Source organism: Heptranchias perlo, chromosome 29 (assembly GCF_035084215.1).
Source record: "Heptranchias perlo isolate sHepPer1 chromosome 29, sHepPer1.hap1, whole genome shotgun sequence".
Lineage (NCBI taxonomy): Eukaryota > Metazoa > Chordata > Chondrichthyes > Hexanchiformes > Hexanchidae > Heptranchias > Heptranchias perlo.
This window is the reverse complement of record NC_090353.1, coordinates 21,388,514-21,402,307: the sequence shown is the minus strand read 5'-3', so window position 1 is coordinate 21,402,307 and position 13,794 is coordinate 21,388,514. Positions and strand designations below refer to the sequence as shown.

The 13,794-nt window shown below is 39.4% G+C and overlaps 1 protein-coding gene across 2 annotated transcripts in view; it reads right to left on the bottom strand.

The window, feature by feature from the left end:
- Window positions 1–9,955: 9,955 nt before the first annotated feature.
- The window catches only part of fzr1a (fizzy/cell division cycle 20 related 1a), a 49,132-nt gene continuing 45,293 nt past the window's right edge, over window positions 9,956–13,794 (bottom strand). For both annotated transcript variants that reach the window (XM_067968257.1, XM_067968258.1), the window contains exon 14: window positions 9,956–11,188. In XM_067968257.1, coding sequence (XP_067824358.1) covers window positions 11,147–11,188 — 42 coding nt within the window. In that variant the 3' untranslated portion in view covers window positions 9,956–11,146. The remainder of the gene's footprint in view (window positions 11,189–13,794) is intronic.

Here is a 13,794-nt window from a genome sequence, read left to right as displayed (position 1 = left end):
TGTGATTCTGTCCTCAATGAAGCTCTAAGTACATGCCTTGTTACTGACTCAGATTTGATCAAATTTGAACAGTTTGGGGGAGGAAAGTCACTGATTTTAAATTGGCAGAACTTGAGATGAGAAAACTCAGTTCACTTAAACAGTCAGTGTCTGTACTGAGTAAGAAGATCTCTACAACAACAAAAAATGGGTTGCACATTTGATTGGTTTGTTTTGTGACAGTTGCTTGTTCCTATTAGTAGCTTTGAAAAAAATTGAGTGATTTGATTGATTGCCTGTTTGATGGTTTGTGATTGCTAGCTTTTCATATCTATCTATATTTGAGGGAATCAGCATGTGTTAGATTGTCTTTGATATCTATCAAATGAGTGGAATCGATATCATGCGTTGTGATGTTTTGCGAGTGTAACATTTTAAAGTATAATACTTTCCCATGCTCTAACTGCTTGTGAGATGTAAAATTTTTAATTATATAGATTTAGGGATTATAAAGCAATATGGTGAAATGTACTTTCCCTTTAATGTATACAACTCAGCCAGTAGAAAGTACATTGCATGGTATGTTAGCAGACATTTACACTGCATTTAACTTAACTAACACTTGACCTGGGAGTACTCAATATGAAGATTGGGTGCAAAAAGTAGATGAAGTTTTACCTCCCCACTTCCTTCCCAAGCACTGGTATCTCTAACTTTAAATGAGAGAAACACAAGAAACCATTAACCTTTCAAATTAAATGGGTAGGTTAATTTAGTAAAAGGTAGAAATGTTCACTCCAGTAAATAGATTAATATTTTCCCTTTAACTGAAAGAAATGTGTATGCTGTATAGAAGTATTATTTTGAGCATATATTCTGAGATTCAACGTAAAAGTTACTTTGTGATTTACTGAAAACATCTTATGCGTAAAGTAGCACAAAAAGCTACATACAACCTGGATTCACAACACAGCAATTATGTCTGTCCAACTGTATCACCTATTGTCAATGAGTAAACACAGTCTTTGTGCTGATGTACCATAGTACAGTTATTTCTCCAAGTGGAGTATAGTAGATTTCTGAATGTTGTCTGCAGGAGCATAATATGGGGAAATGTGAGGTTATTCACTTTGGTTGGAAGAATAGAAAAAACAGGATATTTTTTAAATGGTGAGAAACTATTAAATGTTGGTGTTCAGAGAGACTTGGGTGTAACAAAAAGATAGTATATGCAGGTACAGCAGGCAATTAGGAAAACAAAAGACACGTTTGCCTTTATTACAAGGGGGTTGGAGTACAAGAGTAAGGAAGTCTTACTACAGTTGTACAGGTCTTTGGGGAGACCTCACCTGGAGTACTGCGCACAGTTTTGGTCTCCTTATCTAAAGGAAGGATATACTTGCCTTAGAGGCAGTGCAATGAAGGTTGTCCTACGAAGTAGAATGCGCTATACTCTCTAGGAGTCTAGAAGAATGAGCTGTGATCTCATGGAAACAAGATTATGAGGGGGCTTGACAGGGTAGATGCTGAGAGATTGTTTCCCCTGGCTAGAGTGTCTAGAACTAGCGGGCATAATTGCAGGATACAGGGTCGGCCATTCAAGACTAAGATGAGGAGGAATTTCTTCACGCAGAGGGTTGTGAATCTTTGGAATTCTCTACCCCTCAGGGCTGTGGATGCTGAGTATATATTCAAGGCTGAGGTGGATAAATTTTTGGGCTCTCGGGGAATCAAGGGATATGGGGACCAGGTAGGAAAGTGGAGTTGAGGTCAAAGACCAGCCATGATCTGATTGATTGGCGGAGCAGGCTCTTAACAAAAAATTCCTTCCTCTTCTCAAGATTCCTTGAGCTATGCTATGCTCTGTTGTCCAGCTGAAGAGGTGAACAAATTGACTGCTCCCAAGAGCTGCACCATGGAATGGTACAACATGGATTTAACCTTCTCCCCACATTATGAATACCTGCTTGGACACTTTATTTGGGAGGGGGGGGGGGGTGGGGGGAAGAAAGAGAAGGAAGCCTTTGAACAGGCTAGGTACTTCCATATTAGGGAGAGGAACAAAAATCAGTGGATGCAGTACCTTGCAGATCTGCAAATGATTTTGCTACAGAGCCAAAGAAAACATTTGACACAGGAACAGGTGGTTAAATGGTAGGGAATGGAGGAAAGGAGGAGACAGATTTGCTTTTCTTTAAAGTCAATAATGTTTCATTTCACAGCATTATTATTTAATGGAGCTACAATCTGGACCTCTTAATTCAAACTTGCTTAATTTTAATTATTACATTTGCTTTGCTGTCTTATTTATCATAGTATCAGGAGGCCATTTGGCACATCGTGCCTGTGCTGGCTCTTTGAAAGATCTGTCCAGTTATCCCCTGTTCTTTCCCCAGAGCCCTGTAAATGTTTTCCCTTCAAGTATTTATCCAATTCCCTTTTGAAAGTTACCAATGAATCTGCTTCCACCGCCCTTTCAGGCAGTGCATTCCATTCCAGATTATTACAACTCGTTGCATAAAAAGATATTTCCTCATGGCGCTCTTTTGCCAATCACCTTAAATCTGTGTCCTCTGGTTACCGATCCTTCTGCCACTGGCAACAGCTTCTCGTTATTTACTCTATCAAAACTGTTCATGATTTTGAACACCTCTATCAAATCTCCCCATAACCTTCTCTGTTCTAAGGAGAACAACCCCAGCTTCTTCAGTCTCTCCACATAACTGAAGTCCCTCATCCCTGGCACCATTCTAGTAAATCTCTTCTGCACCCTCTCTACAGGCCTTGACATCCTGCCTAAAGTGTGGTGCCCTGAATTGAACATAGTACTCCAGCTGAGGCCTAACCGGTGTTTTATAAAGGATTTGCATAACTTCCTTGCGTTTGTACTTCATGTCTCTATTAATAAAACCCAGGATCCTATATGCTTTTTTTCTTAAAAACTCTCAACTTGTCCTGCCACCTTCGAAGATTTGTGAATGTGCACCCCCAGGTCTCTCTATTCCTGCACCCCCTTTAAAATTGTACCATTTAGTTTATATTGCCTCTCCTCATTCTTCCTACCAAAATGTATCACTTCACACTTTTCTGCATTAGATTTCATCTGCCATATGTCTGCCCATTTTACCAGTCGGTCTATGTCCTCCTGAAGTCTGTTACTATCCTCCGCTTTATTTATTACATTTCCGAGTTCTGTGTCATCTGCAAGCTTTGAAATTATATCCTGTATAACCAAGTCAATATTACCCATTAATATATCTCAAAAGGAGCAGTGGTCCCAATACTGACCCCTGGGGAACACCACTATATACTTCCCTCCAGTCTGAAAAACAACCATTCACCACTACTCTCTGCATTCTGTCTCTTAGCCAATTTTGTATCCACGCTGCCACTGTCGCTTTAATCCCATGGGCTTTAATTTTGCTAACAATTCTATTATGTACTTTATCAAATGCCTTTTAAAAGTCCATATACACATCAACCCTCTCCATTACTTCAAAGAACTCAATCAAGTTAGTCAAACATGATTTTCCTTTAACAAATCTGTGCTGACTTTCATTTAATAGCCTATACTTTTCCAAGTACCAATTAATTTTGTCCCGGATTACTGTCTCCAAAAGTTTCTCCATCACCGATATTAGGCTGACTGACCTGTAATTGCCGGGTTTATCCCTCGCCCCTTTTTTGAACAGGGGTATAACAATGCGATCCTCTGGCATCATCCCCATATCTGAGGATTGGAAGATTGTGGCCAGAGCCTCCACAATTTCCACCTTTACTTCCCTCAGTAATCTAGGATGCATCCAATCTGGACCAGGTGACTTTTCTACTTTGAGTACTGCCAATCTTTTAAGTACCTCCTCTTTATCTGTTTTTATCTTATCCAATATTTCTACTACCTCCTCCTTTACTGCTATAATGGCAGCATCCTTTGTTCTAGTGAAGATGAATGTGAAGTATTCATTTAGTACTTCAGCCATACCCTCTGCCTCCACAAGATCTCCTTTTTGTCCCTAATCAGTCCCACCCTTCCTTTGACTACCTTTTTACTATTTGTACGTTTATAAAAGACTTTTGGGTTGCCTATGTTAGCCGCTAATCTATTCTCATACTCTTTGCCCCTCTTACTCCTTTTAGATCTCCTCTGTACTTTCTGTATTCAGCCTGGTTCTTAACTGTATTATTAACTTTACATTCATCATAAGCCTCCTTTTTCTCTTTCATTTTAATCTCTATATCTTTATTCATCCAGGGAGCTCTGGCTTTGGATGCCCTTCCTTTCCCCCTCATAGGAATGTGTCTACTCTGTACCCAAACGAACTCCTCCTTGAAGACCTCCCATTGTTCAATTACTGTTTTGCCTACCAATTTTTGATTCCAATTCACGTGGGCAAGATCCCTTTTTAAACACACTGAAATTTGCCGTCCTCCAGTTAAGTATTTTCACATTTGATCGTTCCTTGTCCTTTTCCATAACTGTTCTAAACCTAATGATATGATCACTGTTCCCAAATGCTCCCCCACTGAAACATGCACCACCTGCCCCACTTCATTCCCCAGAATTAGATCCAGGACTGCTTCCTTCCTGGTTGGGCTGGAAACACACTGTTCCAGAATGTTCTCTTGTACACATTTCAGGAATTCCTTCCCCTCTTTGCCCTTTACACTATTACTGTCCCAATCCATATTGGGATAATTGAAGTCCCCCATTATTACTCTATCATTCTTGCATCTTTCTGTAATTTACCTACAAATTTGCTCCTCTATCTCCTTCCCATTATTTGGTGGCATATAGTATACACCTAGTGTAATAACTCCTTTATTGGTCCTTATTTCTAACCAAATAGATTTTGTCTTTGACCCCTTGACTACATCATTTCTTTCCAGTGCAATAATAGTTTCTTTGATCAGTATTGCCACTACCCCTCCTTCCCTATCTTTCCTGAATATCTTGTAGCAGGAATATTAAGTACCCAATCCTCCTCCTCTTCGAGCCAGGTTTGTGTTATTGCCACTATATCATAGTCCCATGTGGTGACTTAAGCCTGCAGCTCACCAACCTTATTTACCATGCTACGTGCTTTTACGCAGATGCACTCTACAAAGTCATCTTAGATTGCCTTCCATTTGCCCATCTAATCCCTCCTATTTAGAACCATAGAAAAGATACAGCACAGAAGGGGGCCATTCGGCCCATCATGTCCGCGCCGGCTCGAAGAACAACCAGGTGCCCATTCTAATCCCACCTTCTAGCACCCAGTCTGTAGCCCTGCAGCTTACAGCACTTTAGGTGCAGGTCCAGGTACTTTTTAAAAAAGAGTTGAGGGTCCCTGCCTCTACCACCAATTCGGGCAGCGAATTCAATACACCCAACCCCTCTGGGTAAAAACATTTTTCCTCATGTCCCCTCTAATCCTTTCGCCAATCAGCTTAAATCTACGTCCTCTAGTTCTTGAACTCTCCGCTAGGGGAAACAAGTCCTTCCTGTCTACTCTATTTAGGCCCCTCATAATTTTGTACACCTCAATCAAGTCTCCCCTCAGCCTCCTCTGCTCCAATGAAAACAAACCCAGCCTATCTAATCTCTCCTCGTAGCTGCAATTTTCAAGCCCCGGCAACATTCTTGTAAATCTTCTCTGCACTCTCCATCATTACATCCCTGCTGTTGTATTCTATACGTCGGCTAATAATGGAGAGCATTCCGTATGCCTTCTCCACAACCTTATCTACCTGTACTGCCACCTTCAGGGACCTGTGCACATGCACTCCAAGGTCTCTCACTTCCTCTACCCCTCAATATATTCCCATTTACTGCGTATTCCCTTTTACTGTTTGCCCTCCCTAAGTGCATTACCTCACACTTCTCCGGGTTGATCTCCATTTGCCACTTTTCCGCCCACTCCACCAACCCATTGATATCTTCTTAGAGTCTACAGCTATCCTCTTCACTATCAACTACACAGCCAATTTTTGTGTCGTCTGCAAATTTGCCAATCATGCCCCCTACATTCAAGTCATCATTAATATATACCACAAACAGCAAGGGACCCAACACTGAGCCCTGTGGCACCACTGGAAATGGATTTCCATTCGCAAAGACTATTCTTTACTCTAGTATTATTTGTCCCTCCCAGGCCTCTGTGCACCTGGTTTTTCCTCTCCAATGCTTCATCCTGGTGCCCATCCCCCTGCCAAAATTAGTTTAAACCCTTCCCCCACAGCACTAGTTAACCTCCCCACGAGGACATTGGTCTCAGCTCCGTTGAAGTGCAACCCGTCCATCTTGAACAGTTCCCTCCTGCCCCAGAACTGGTCCCAATGCCTCAGGAATCTGAAACCCTCCCTCCTGCACCATTTCTCCAGCCACGTATTTACACGTCTTATCCTACTATTCCTATACTCACTAGCGCGTTTCACTGGGAATAATCCAGAGATTACTAACTTTGAGGTCCAGCTTTTTAAACTTCCTCCCTAGCTCCTGAAACTCTTGACTGCAGGACCTCAGCCTTTTTCCTTCCCATGTCATTGGTTCCCACATGGACCACGACTTCTGGCTGTTCCCCTCCCCCATGTTCTGCAACCTCTTAGGTGATGTCCTTTACCCTGGCACCAGGGAGGCAACATATCTCGCAGGACTCATCAGCGGTTGCAGAAATGCCTGTCTAATCCCCTGACAATCGAATCGCCTATAACAACTGCATTTCTTTTGCCTTCCTGTACAGCTGAGTGTCCCACGGTGCAATGGATTTGCTCCTGACTGCAGGTGTCAACACCTTCACTGGTATTCAACAGTGAATGCTGGTTTGAGACTGCCACACTCCCAGGGGACTCCGGCACTGCCTGCCTGTTCCTGCTAGTCTGTCTGGTGGTCACCCACTCTCTCTGCGACTGGTGTCTCTGTAGCTGCGGGGTGACTACCTCCTAAAACATGCTATCCACGAAACTCTCAGCTTTCCATATGCAGTGACGCCAGCCGCCCCTCAAGCTCAGAAACTGAGCTTGAGCAGTTGGCGGCACTTCCTGCACGTGTGGTTTTCCAGGATACACAGGAGGGGATTTAAACTGTTTTAGCATTAAGGCAATTTACTGTTTATCTAACACTAAACAACACTAACTAACCATTAAAGACACCAATAAACTAAATACTTACTGACTTACCCTCGGTACTCCTCCTTGTCTTGTGACGTCACTTTTTGACTTTTTCTTGATGTTTTTTGATTCCTTGTGTGGTCCCAGTTGTGCTCCGCTCAGCTGCTTCTCCCGCATAGATTTGCATTGCTATTTAGATTGCTTAATTCAAATTATTGGATAATTCTAAATTTTTAAGCACAAAAAATGTATATGAATATATTATAATTCTACCTAAAATCGGTTGATACTCAGACATTACAGCCTTGATTTTCTGATCATCATTTTGGCACAATTTTAAACTGGTTACCACTGGTGTTAAAACAACAGACACAAGCCTAGATTTTCCAATTGATCGCATTAATAGTGCTTATACAAGCTACCGAAATTGCTGCATGGTTTCTATTCCATCATGACCAGGCCATCTAGATATCAGGAAAGAAATCATGTACTCAGTAATATACACATTTGAAATAATCTACCAAGCAAGTTAAGAAAGTCAAAACAATAAGGCTATTTGAAATACTATTAGAAGCCAAGATAGGAGGAGTTCATGTATTTGAGGGATGACTTGCTTGAGCCAAATGGCCTTTTTGCATTCCTACCTTTTCTTACTTTCTTGACAATTGTAAACAATTTCACAACACCAAGTTATAGTCCAGCAATTTTATTTTAATTTCACAAGCTTTCGGAGGCTTCCTCCTTCCTCAGGTGAATTTTGTGGAAAAGAAAATTCACCTGAGGAAGGAGGAAGCCTCCGAAAGCTTGTGAAATTAAAATAAAATTGCTGGACTATAACTTGGTGTTGTGAAATTGTTTACAATTGTCAACCCCAGTCCATCACCGGCATTTCCACATCATTACTTTCTTGAAACAGCTAAATATTACTCAGCAGAATGACACAGGATACTTATTATGGTCTTTTAGGCACGGCAAAAACATTATATTATTTAGCGTAATACTGATTTTTGTTTTCATTTGTTGGCCAGGAGTTTCACACGAGTTTGTTTATAGGTAATGTTGATGCTTCAAAAAAAAAAAAATTCCCACAAAAGCACTGCTTCATAGCCATACAATGTATGTGTATAATACTTAAGATTAAGGATTACTTTGACATATTCCTCCAGGACAGTAGCTTTAAGAATTGGATCATTAGTATTCAGTCTCTCCTCTTTAAAAAGGAAAATACACAAGTTAATGAATATATGTCTGAAATTGGTACTCTGATTAAAAGATAGTGTGCTAAAAGAAAAAAAAAATCAAAGAATGAAGATTTTTTAAAAATGACATTGGCTACACTTTGCCCCTTCCAAGAGGTGTATGACATCAGCAAAGCCAATTCAGGTCGTTTGTGCACAAGTTTCACTCAGTGAACTGAATTAGAACCATCAGTATTTGCAGTGTCATGTATTTAATGGTCTTTCCCCCAGTGTGTGGATTTTGATTTTCCTTCCCTGGCTGTGGGGATGCACTTTGCCTCTGTTATGTAGAATCTCGCTGTTCTGGGAACCTGCCACCCCAGAGTGCTTTTAACTCTTTTTTGCAAATTTTCCTCTCACTCACGACATAACCACAAGAATCTTTTGTTTTTAAAAAGAATCTGTAAGTGGACCAAATAATCATGCAATGAGTGGACACACTGCTTTTACCCTCCAAATATTTATATGGAATCATTATTCTGAGCTTAATTCTTTCAAATAAAACACATCAATGAAAGGTCTTCTTTATGTTTAATGCCTCTTAGGTTTTGTTTTCAATAGCTGTATAACTTTTTTTTTAAAAAAACTATCCAATGCGTCAAACATCTTTTTGTAACACCTCACAAACGAATACATAAATTTGAATACATAACTTGTTATAAACTCTTGGATATTCTGCACAGATATTAATTTGGCAAATAGTAAACAGGCAGATATTGGGATTCTAATTAGTCAGTAAGGGCGGCAGTATTAGAGCTGCGAAGCATTTATCATAAATAGCACACAAACCTGCTCAGTTCTCACTATACAAGACACATTTACAGCAGTTTCATATACCTTTGGAAATCCAGCATGCCAGCTAAAGGTCAGTATTCTTTATTATGAGACAACTATGACATGCATCACTGAAAACCTGTGATATGACAATGGACACAGTAAAACTTGTGTTATTACCTGTATGAAGTAATCATCCCATTTTAAACAGTGTTTCTTGTCTTCCCCCGAAAAGACGACTGTTGTAATATATAAAATGGGAACAAAACTTAAAAATGAAAGGCATTGATCTGTCAAGTTAACATCACTACACTATCACCAATGCCAGGCAGCACTGAAATTCGTCATGCTCAAAATAAGGAAAATGACAATGGCAGGAAAGGGAGCATTATTCATCGTTACGTCCAACAGCTCCAAGGATCCTGAGGTCAGATGTAATGTAATGCTCCTCCTACATTGCCTCAACAAGGTGAAAACCCAAATTGAGCAGCACTTCAACTTATCATACCTCACCATCTATTCTGATAAACTGCAAGAGATTTCCAAAAGTTTTCTAAATTAACCTGTACAGTCATGACCATTGGAAACAAAATCAACACCCACACATTTAGACTCCTCAAATCAAAAGGGGAGATTTTTATCCTGTCAGAGCTGGATTTGAACACAGGAGATAGACACACTATTTTCTATTACCCACTAACACCCAGTCTCCTCGGATATGGCCTTATAGTAACCTGATATAAAGCGCGGAAAGTGACTAAAAAGTTTCTCTGCAGGATCCACTTAAATTTCCAGTTTATGATTGCTGTAAAGGTCATGAATGATGAAGTATTATAAATATTCTTGGTGAAAACAAATATATAGTAATAAATATATTTGGATTTTTCCAGTTTTAATTAGAACACATGACTTGCAGAAACATTGTGCAATTCCAGTTTTGAATTGCACTAACAAATACTTGTACACCAGCAAACTTGCAGACTTGTCATGTCATGTTATCCTGGCTGCAGATATTGGACCAACAGAGTCATGTTGCAGAACATCATTTTTAACATTTTCAACAGCTTTACTCACTTCCGTTGGGTGTCAGAAGGTTCATTCACAAATGCAAACAACTTGAAAGGCATTCACTCACTATTAGAGAACACTGAAAGCAGTTTTACAGCTGAACAAAAGATCACAGATGGTATAAAATAACAAACAGATGTACAAAAATTAACAGTTTTGGTAATGGTTGCCACTAAAAAGGTTAAAAAAATTCAAGTGCTTTTCCATCCATATTTGTACAATTTGAGTCAAAAGCATTTTCAACATTATAAGCAGCAAGACCTTTTAATCTCCAACAAATTTTAGGGTTCATGCTTCATTGGACTTTTACATCTAGTATTAGAATTTTAGCCAATTCATAATTTTAATTAAAATAAGATTACTATTTTGTGCAGTTCAACATGATGTTAACCTACAGGAGCCAGACATTTTAATAACAAAATACTTAATAGAAGTAATCTTCCTGCTTAATATTTTGAAAATCCTTGTAATAGTTACAAAATATATATATTTATATATATATTGGCACACAGGAAAGCCTAATATTAAAACATTATGCTCATCTCCATAATCAAGCTTTGTTTAGCATTCTCACTGCAGTTCTACAGAACTTTATATTCAATGTACATTTTCCTACACTAACAGAAAAATATTTACAGGTAGCACTAAATAAAATGTGAATCACATTTCTCTTGACTTCTCTCCAGTTTTATGACAGTGAAAAGTAGCTGGCTTTTTATATAAACTGTACAAGAAAATTAGAATATCAGCACTTAACTAGACCTTAATTCAAAACCTTTGGCAGTCTTTTCAAACAGTTCTTTGTAAACAAACATAATTGAAAACATACTTTTAAAAATTCGAGCTGTTTGGAATGAGCAGCAAAATCCTTCAAAATGTCCTCTTCCTAAGATCCATCCAAATGAAAAAAAAATCAGTACCAGCATGATGTAACAGTTTCTTGTATATTTATGGGATTGTTGGCATTTTCCCTATTAAACAAACTATTTCCTCAATCATCATCGTATTCTTGTGAAGAGATTCAGCACAGATATGGATTCCTGTAAATCAATTCAAGAGAAAATGTAAGTTTCCACATTCATAAAAACAATCTTATTTTTGCAAAAAAAGTTTTACTTCTCATTTTACTTTATTTATTAGTGCTCCACTAACTGGACATCCTGTACACCTCCTAAGGCATGTGGTTCTTTGTAGATAAACTGTTACCTCGGGTCTACAGCACAGAAACAAGCCATTCAGCCCAACTGGCCTATGCTCCAGATGAGCATCCTTCCTCCCTACTTCATCTAACCCCATCAGTATACCCTTCTATTCCTTTCTCCCTCATGTGCTTATCCAGCTTCCCCTTAAATGCACCTATGCTATTTGCCTCAACTACTCCTTGTGGTAGCACATTCCACATTCTTACCACTCTTTGGGCAAAGAAGTTTCTCCTGAATTCCCCATTGGATTTATTAGTGACTATCTTATATTTATGACCTCTAGTTTTGGACTCCTCACAAGTGAAAACATTTCCCATCAAACCCTTAAAGACCTCTATCAGGTCGCCCCTCAACCTTCTCTTTTCTATGATGTGGAGATGCCGGTGATGGACTGGGGTGGACAAATGTAAGGAATCTTACAACACCAGGTTATAGTCCAACAATTTTATTTTAAAATCACAAGCTTTCGGAGATTATCCCCTTCGTCAGGTGAAGGGGATAATCTCCGAAAGCTTGTGATTTTAAAATAAAATTGTTGGACTATAACCTGGTGTTGTAAGATTCCTTACATTTCTCTTTTCTAGAGAAGGGAGCCCCAGCCTGATCAGACTTTCCTGGTAAGTATGTCCTCAGTTCTGGTATCATCCTTGTGAATCTTTTTTGCACCTTCAATGCCTATATATCCTTTTTATAATACGGAGACCAGAACTGTTCATAGTACTCCAAGTGTGGTCTAACCAAGGTTCTATACAAGTTTAATATAACTTCTCTGCTTTTCAATTCTATTCCTCTGGAAATGATCCCCGGTACTTGTTTTGCCTTTTAAAAAAAATGGCCTTATTAACCTGCGACACTACTTTCAGCGATTTGTATATCTGTACCCAGAGATCCCTTTGCTCCTCTACCCCATTTAGACGCTTAATATCCAAGCAGTATATAGCTGCCTCATTCTCCCTACCAAAATGCACCACCTCACATTTCTCTATATTGAAATTCATTTGCCAATTATACGCCCATTCTGCACCCCCCCCAATTTGATGCCGTCCGCAAATTTTGAAATTGTACTTCCGATTCCAGAGTCCAAATTGTTAATGTAAATTGTGAACAACAGTGGTCCCAGTATCGATCTCTGTGGAACACCACTTCCCACCTTTTGCCAGTCTGAGTAGCTACTCTTAACACGTACTCTCTGTTTTCTGTTTTGTAACCAGCTTGCTATCTCCATTCTGCTACCTGTCCCGAATCCACATGTTCTTACCTTAATCATGAGTCTACGATGCAGTAACTTATTGAAGGCCTTTTGAAAATCCAAATATATTACATCTATTGCACTGCCCTTGTCTACTTTCAGTTACTTCTTCGAGGAATTCAGTAAGATTGGTCAAGCATGCCTTTCCCTTTTGAAATCAGTGCCGACTACTCTATTGTATTTTCTTTTTCTAGATTTTTAAAATTACATCTTTGAGTAAAGATTCCATTATCTTCCCTACCACCGATATTAAGCTAACTGCTCTATAGTTTCTTGGATTTGTTCTATTTCCATTTTTAAATATAGGAATAACACTAGCTTTGTTTAGTGTATTTGTCCACAAGACCATTTGTTGTCTTGAAGGCCCCATGGGTGAAGATTTGAAGTTTGAAAGCGGTTGAGAAGCATCCAACTACAACATGGCCTAGTTGAATCTTGGTTGACAGTCTGGAGGGTCAGAGATAATATGGTGATTTATAGGAGCATCTATTATCAACTTGTTGGCATTTAGAGTGGACAAGGAAAAGTCAAAGTAGTCACGAATGATTGACAATATTGGGTGCTTTGAAGAGAGCAGTGCTGTTGGTGCATAAAACAAAATCAGAGTGAATTGACATGATTTTGTCAAAGTGCATTCACCAATTTTGTTACTGCATCTGAACGACAAAGATGTGGAGGAGCTATGTTGCAAAGGACTTGTAACCATGTGAGCAGACTAGGTCGCAATGAGCCTTACAGTAGCATACATTTAGTATCCACCATCATAGCGTGGTAAGTGAGCACAATATTCACAACTGTGCATGAGCAGATAAGCGTAAAGTGGAGCCGTTTGCTCCCTCGGCAGAACTGGCAATTTGGCGAGTAGGTTATTTCAAGTTTTGACTTTCTCAGCAGTTTTCAGTAGATGCTTTTTGTAGTTAGTGACTGGTCGAGGGTGACACCCAAGTAAACAGGGTGAGCATCACCCAGAATTCCCTAGATTCTAGAACAGTCCCTGTGGATTGGAAGGTAGCAAATGTAACCCTGCTATTCAAGAAAGGAGGGAAGAGAAAACAGGGAACTATAGTCCAATTAGCCTGACATCAGCAGTGAAGAAAATGCTAGAATCTATTATTTAGGACATAGTAACAGGGAACTTAGAAAATCATAATATGATTAGGCAGAGTCAACATGGTGTTATGAAAGGGAAAAAGTG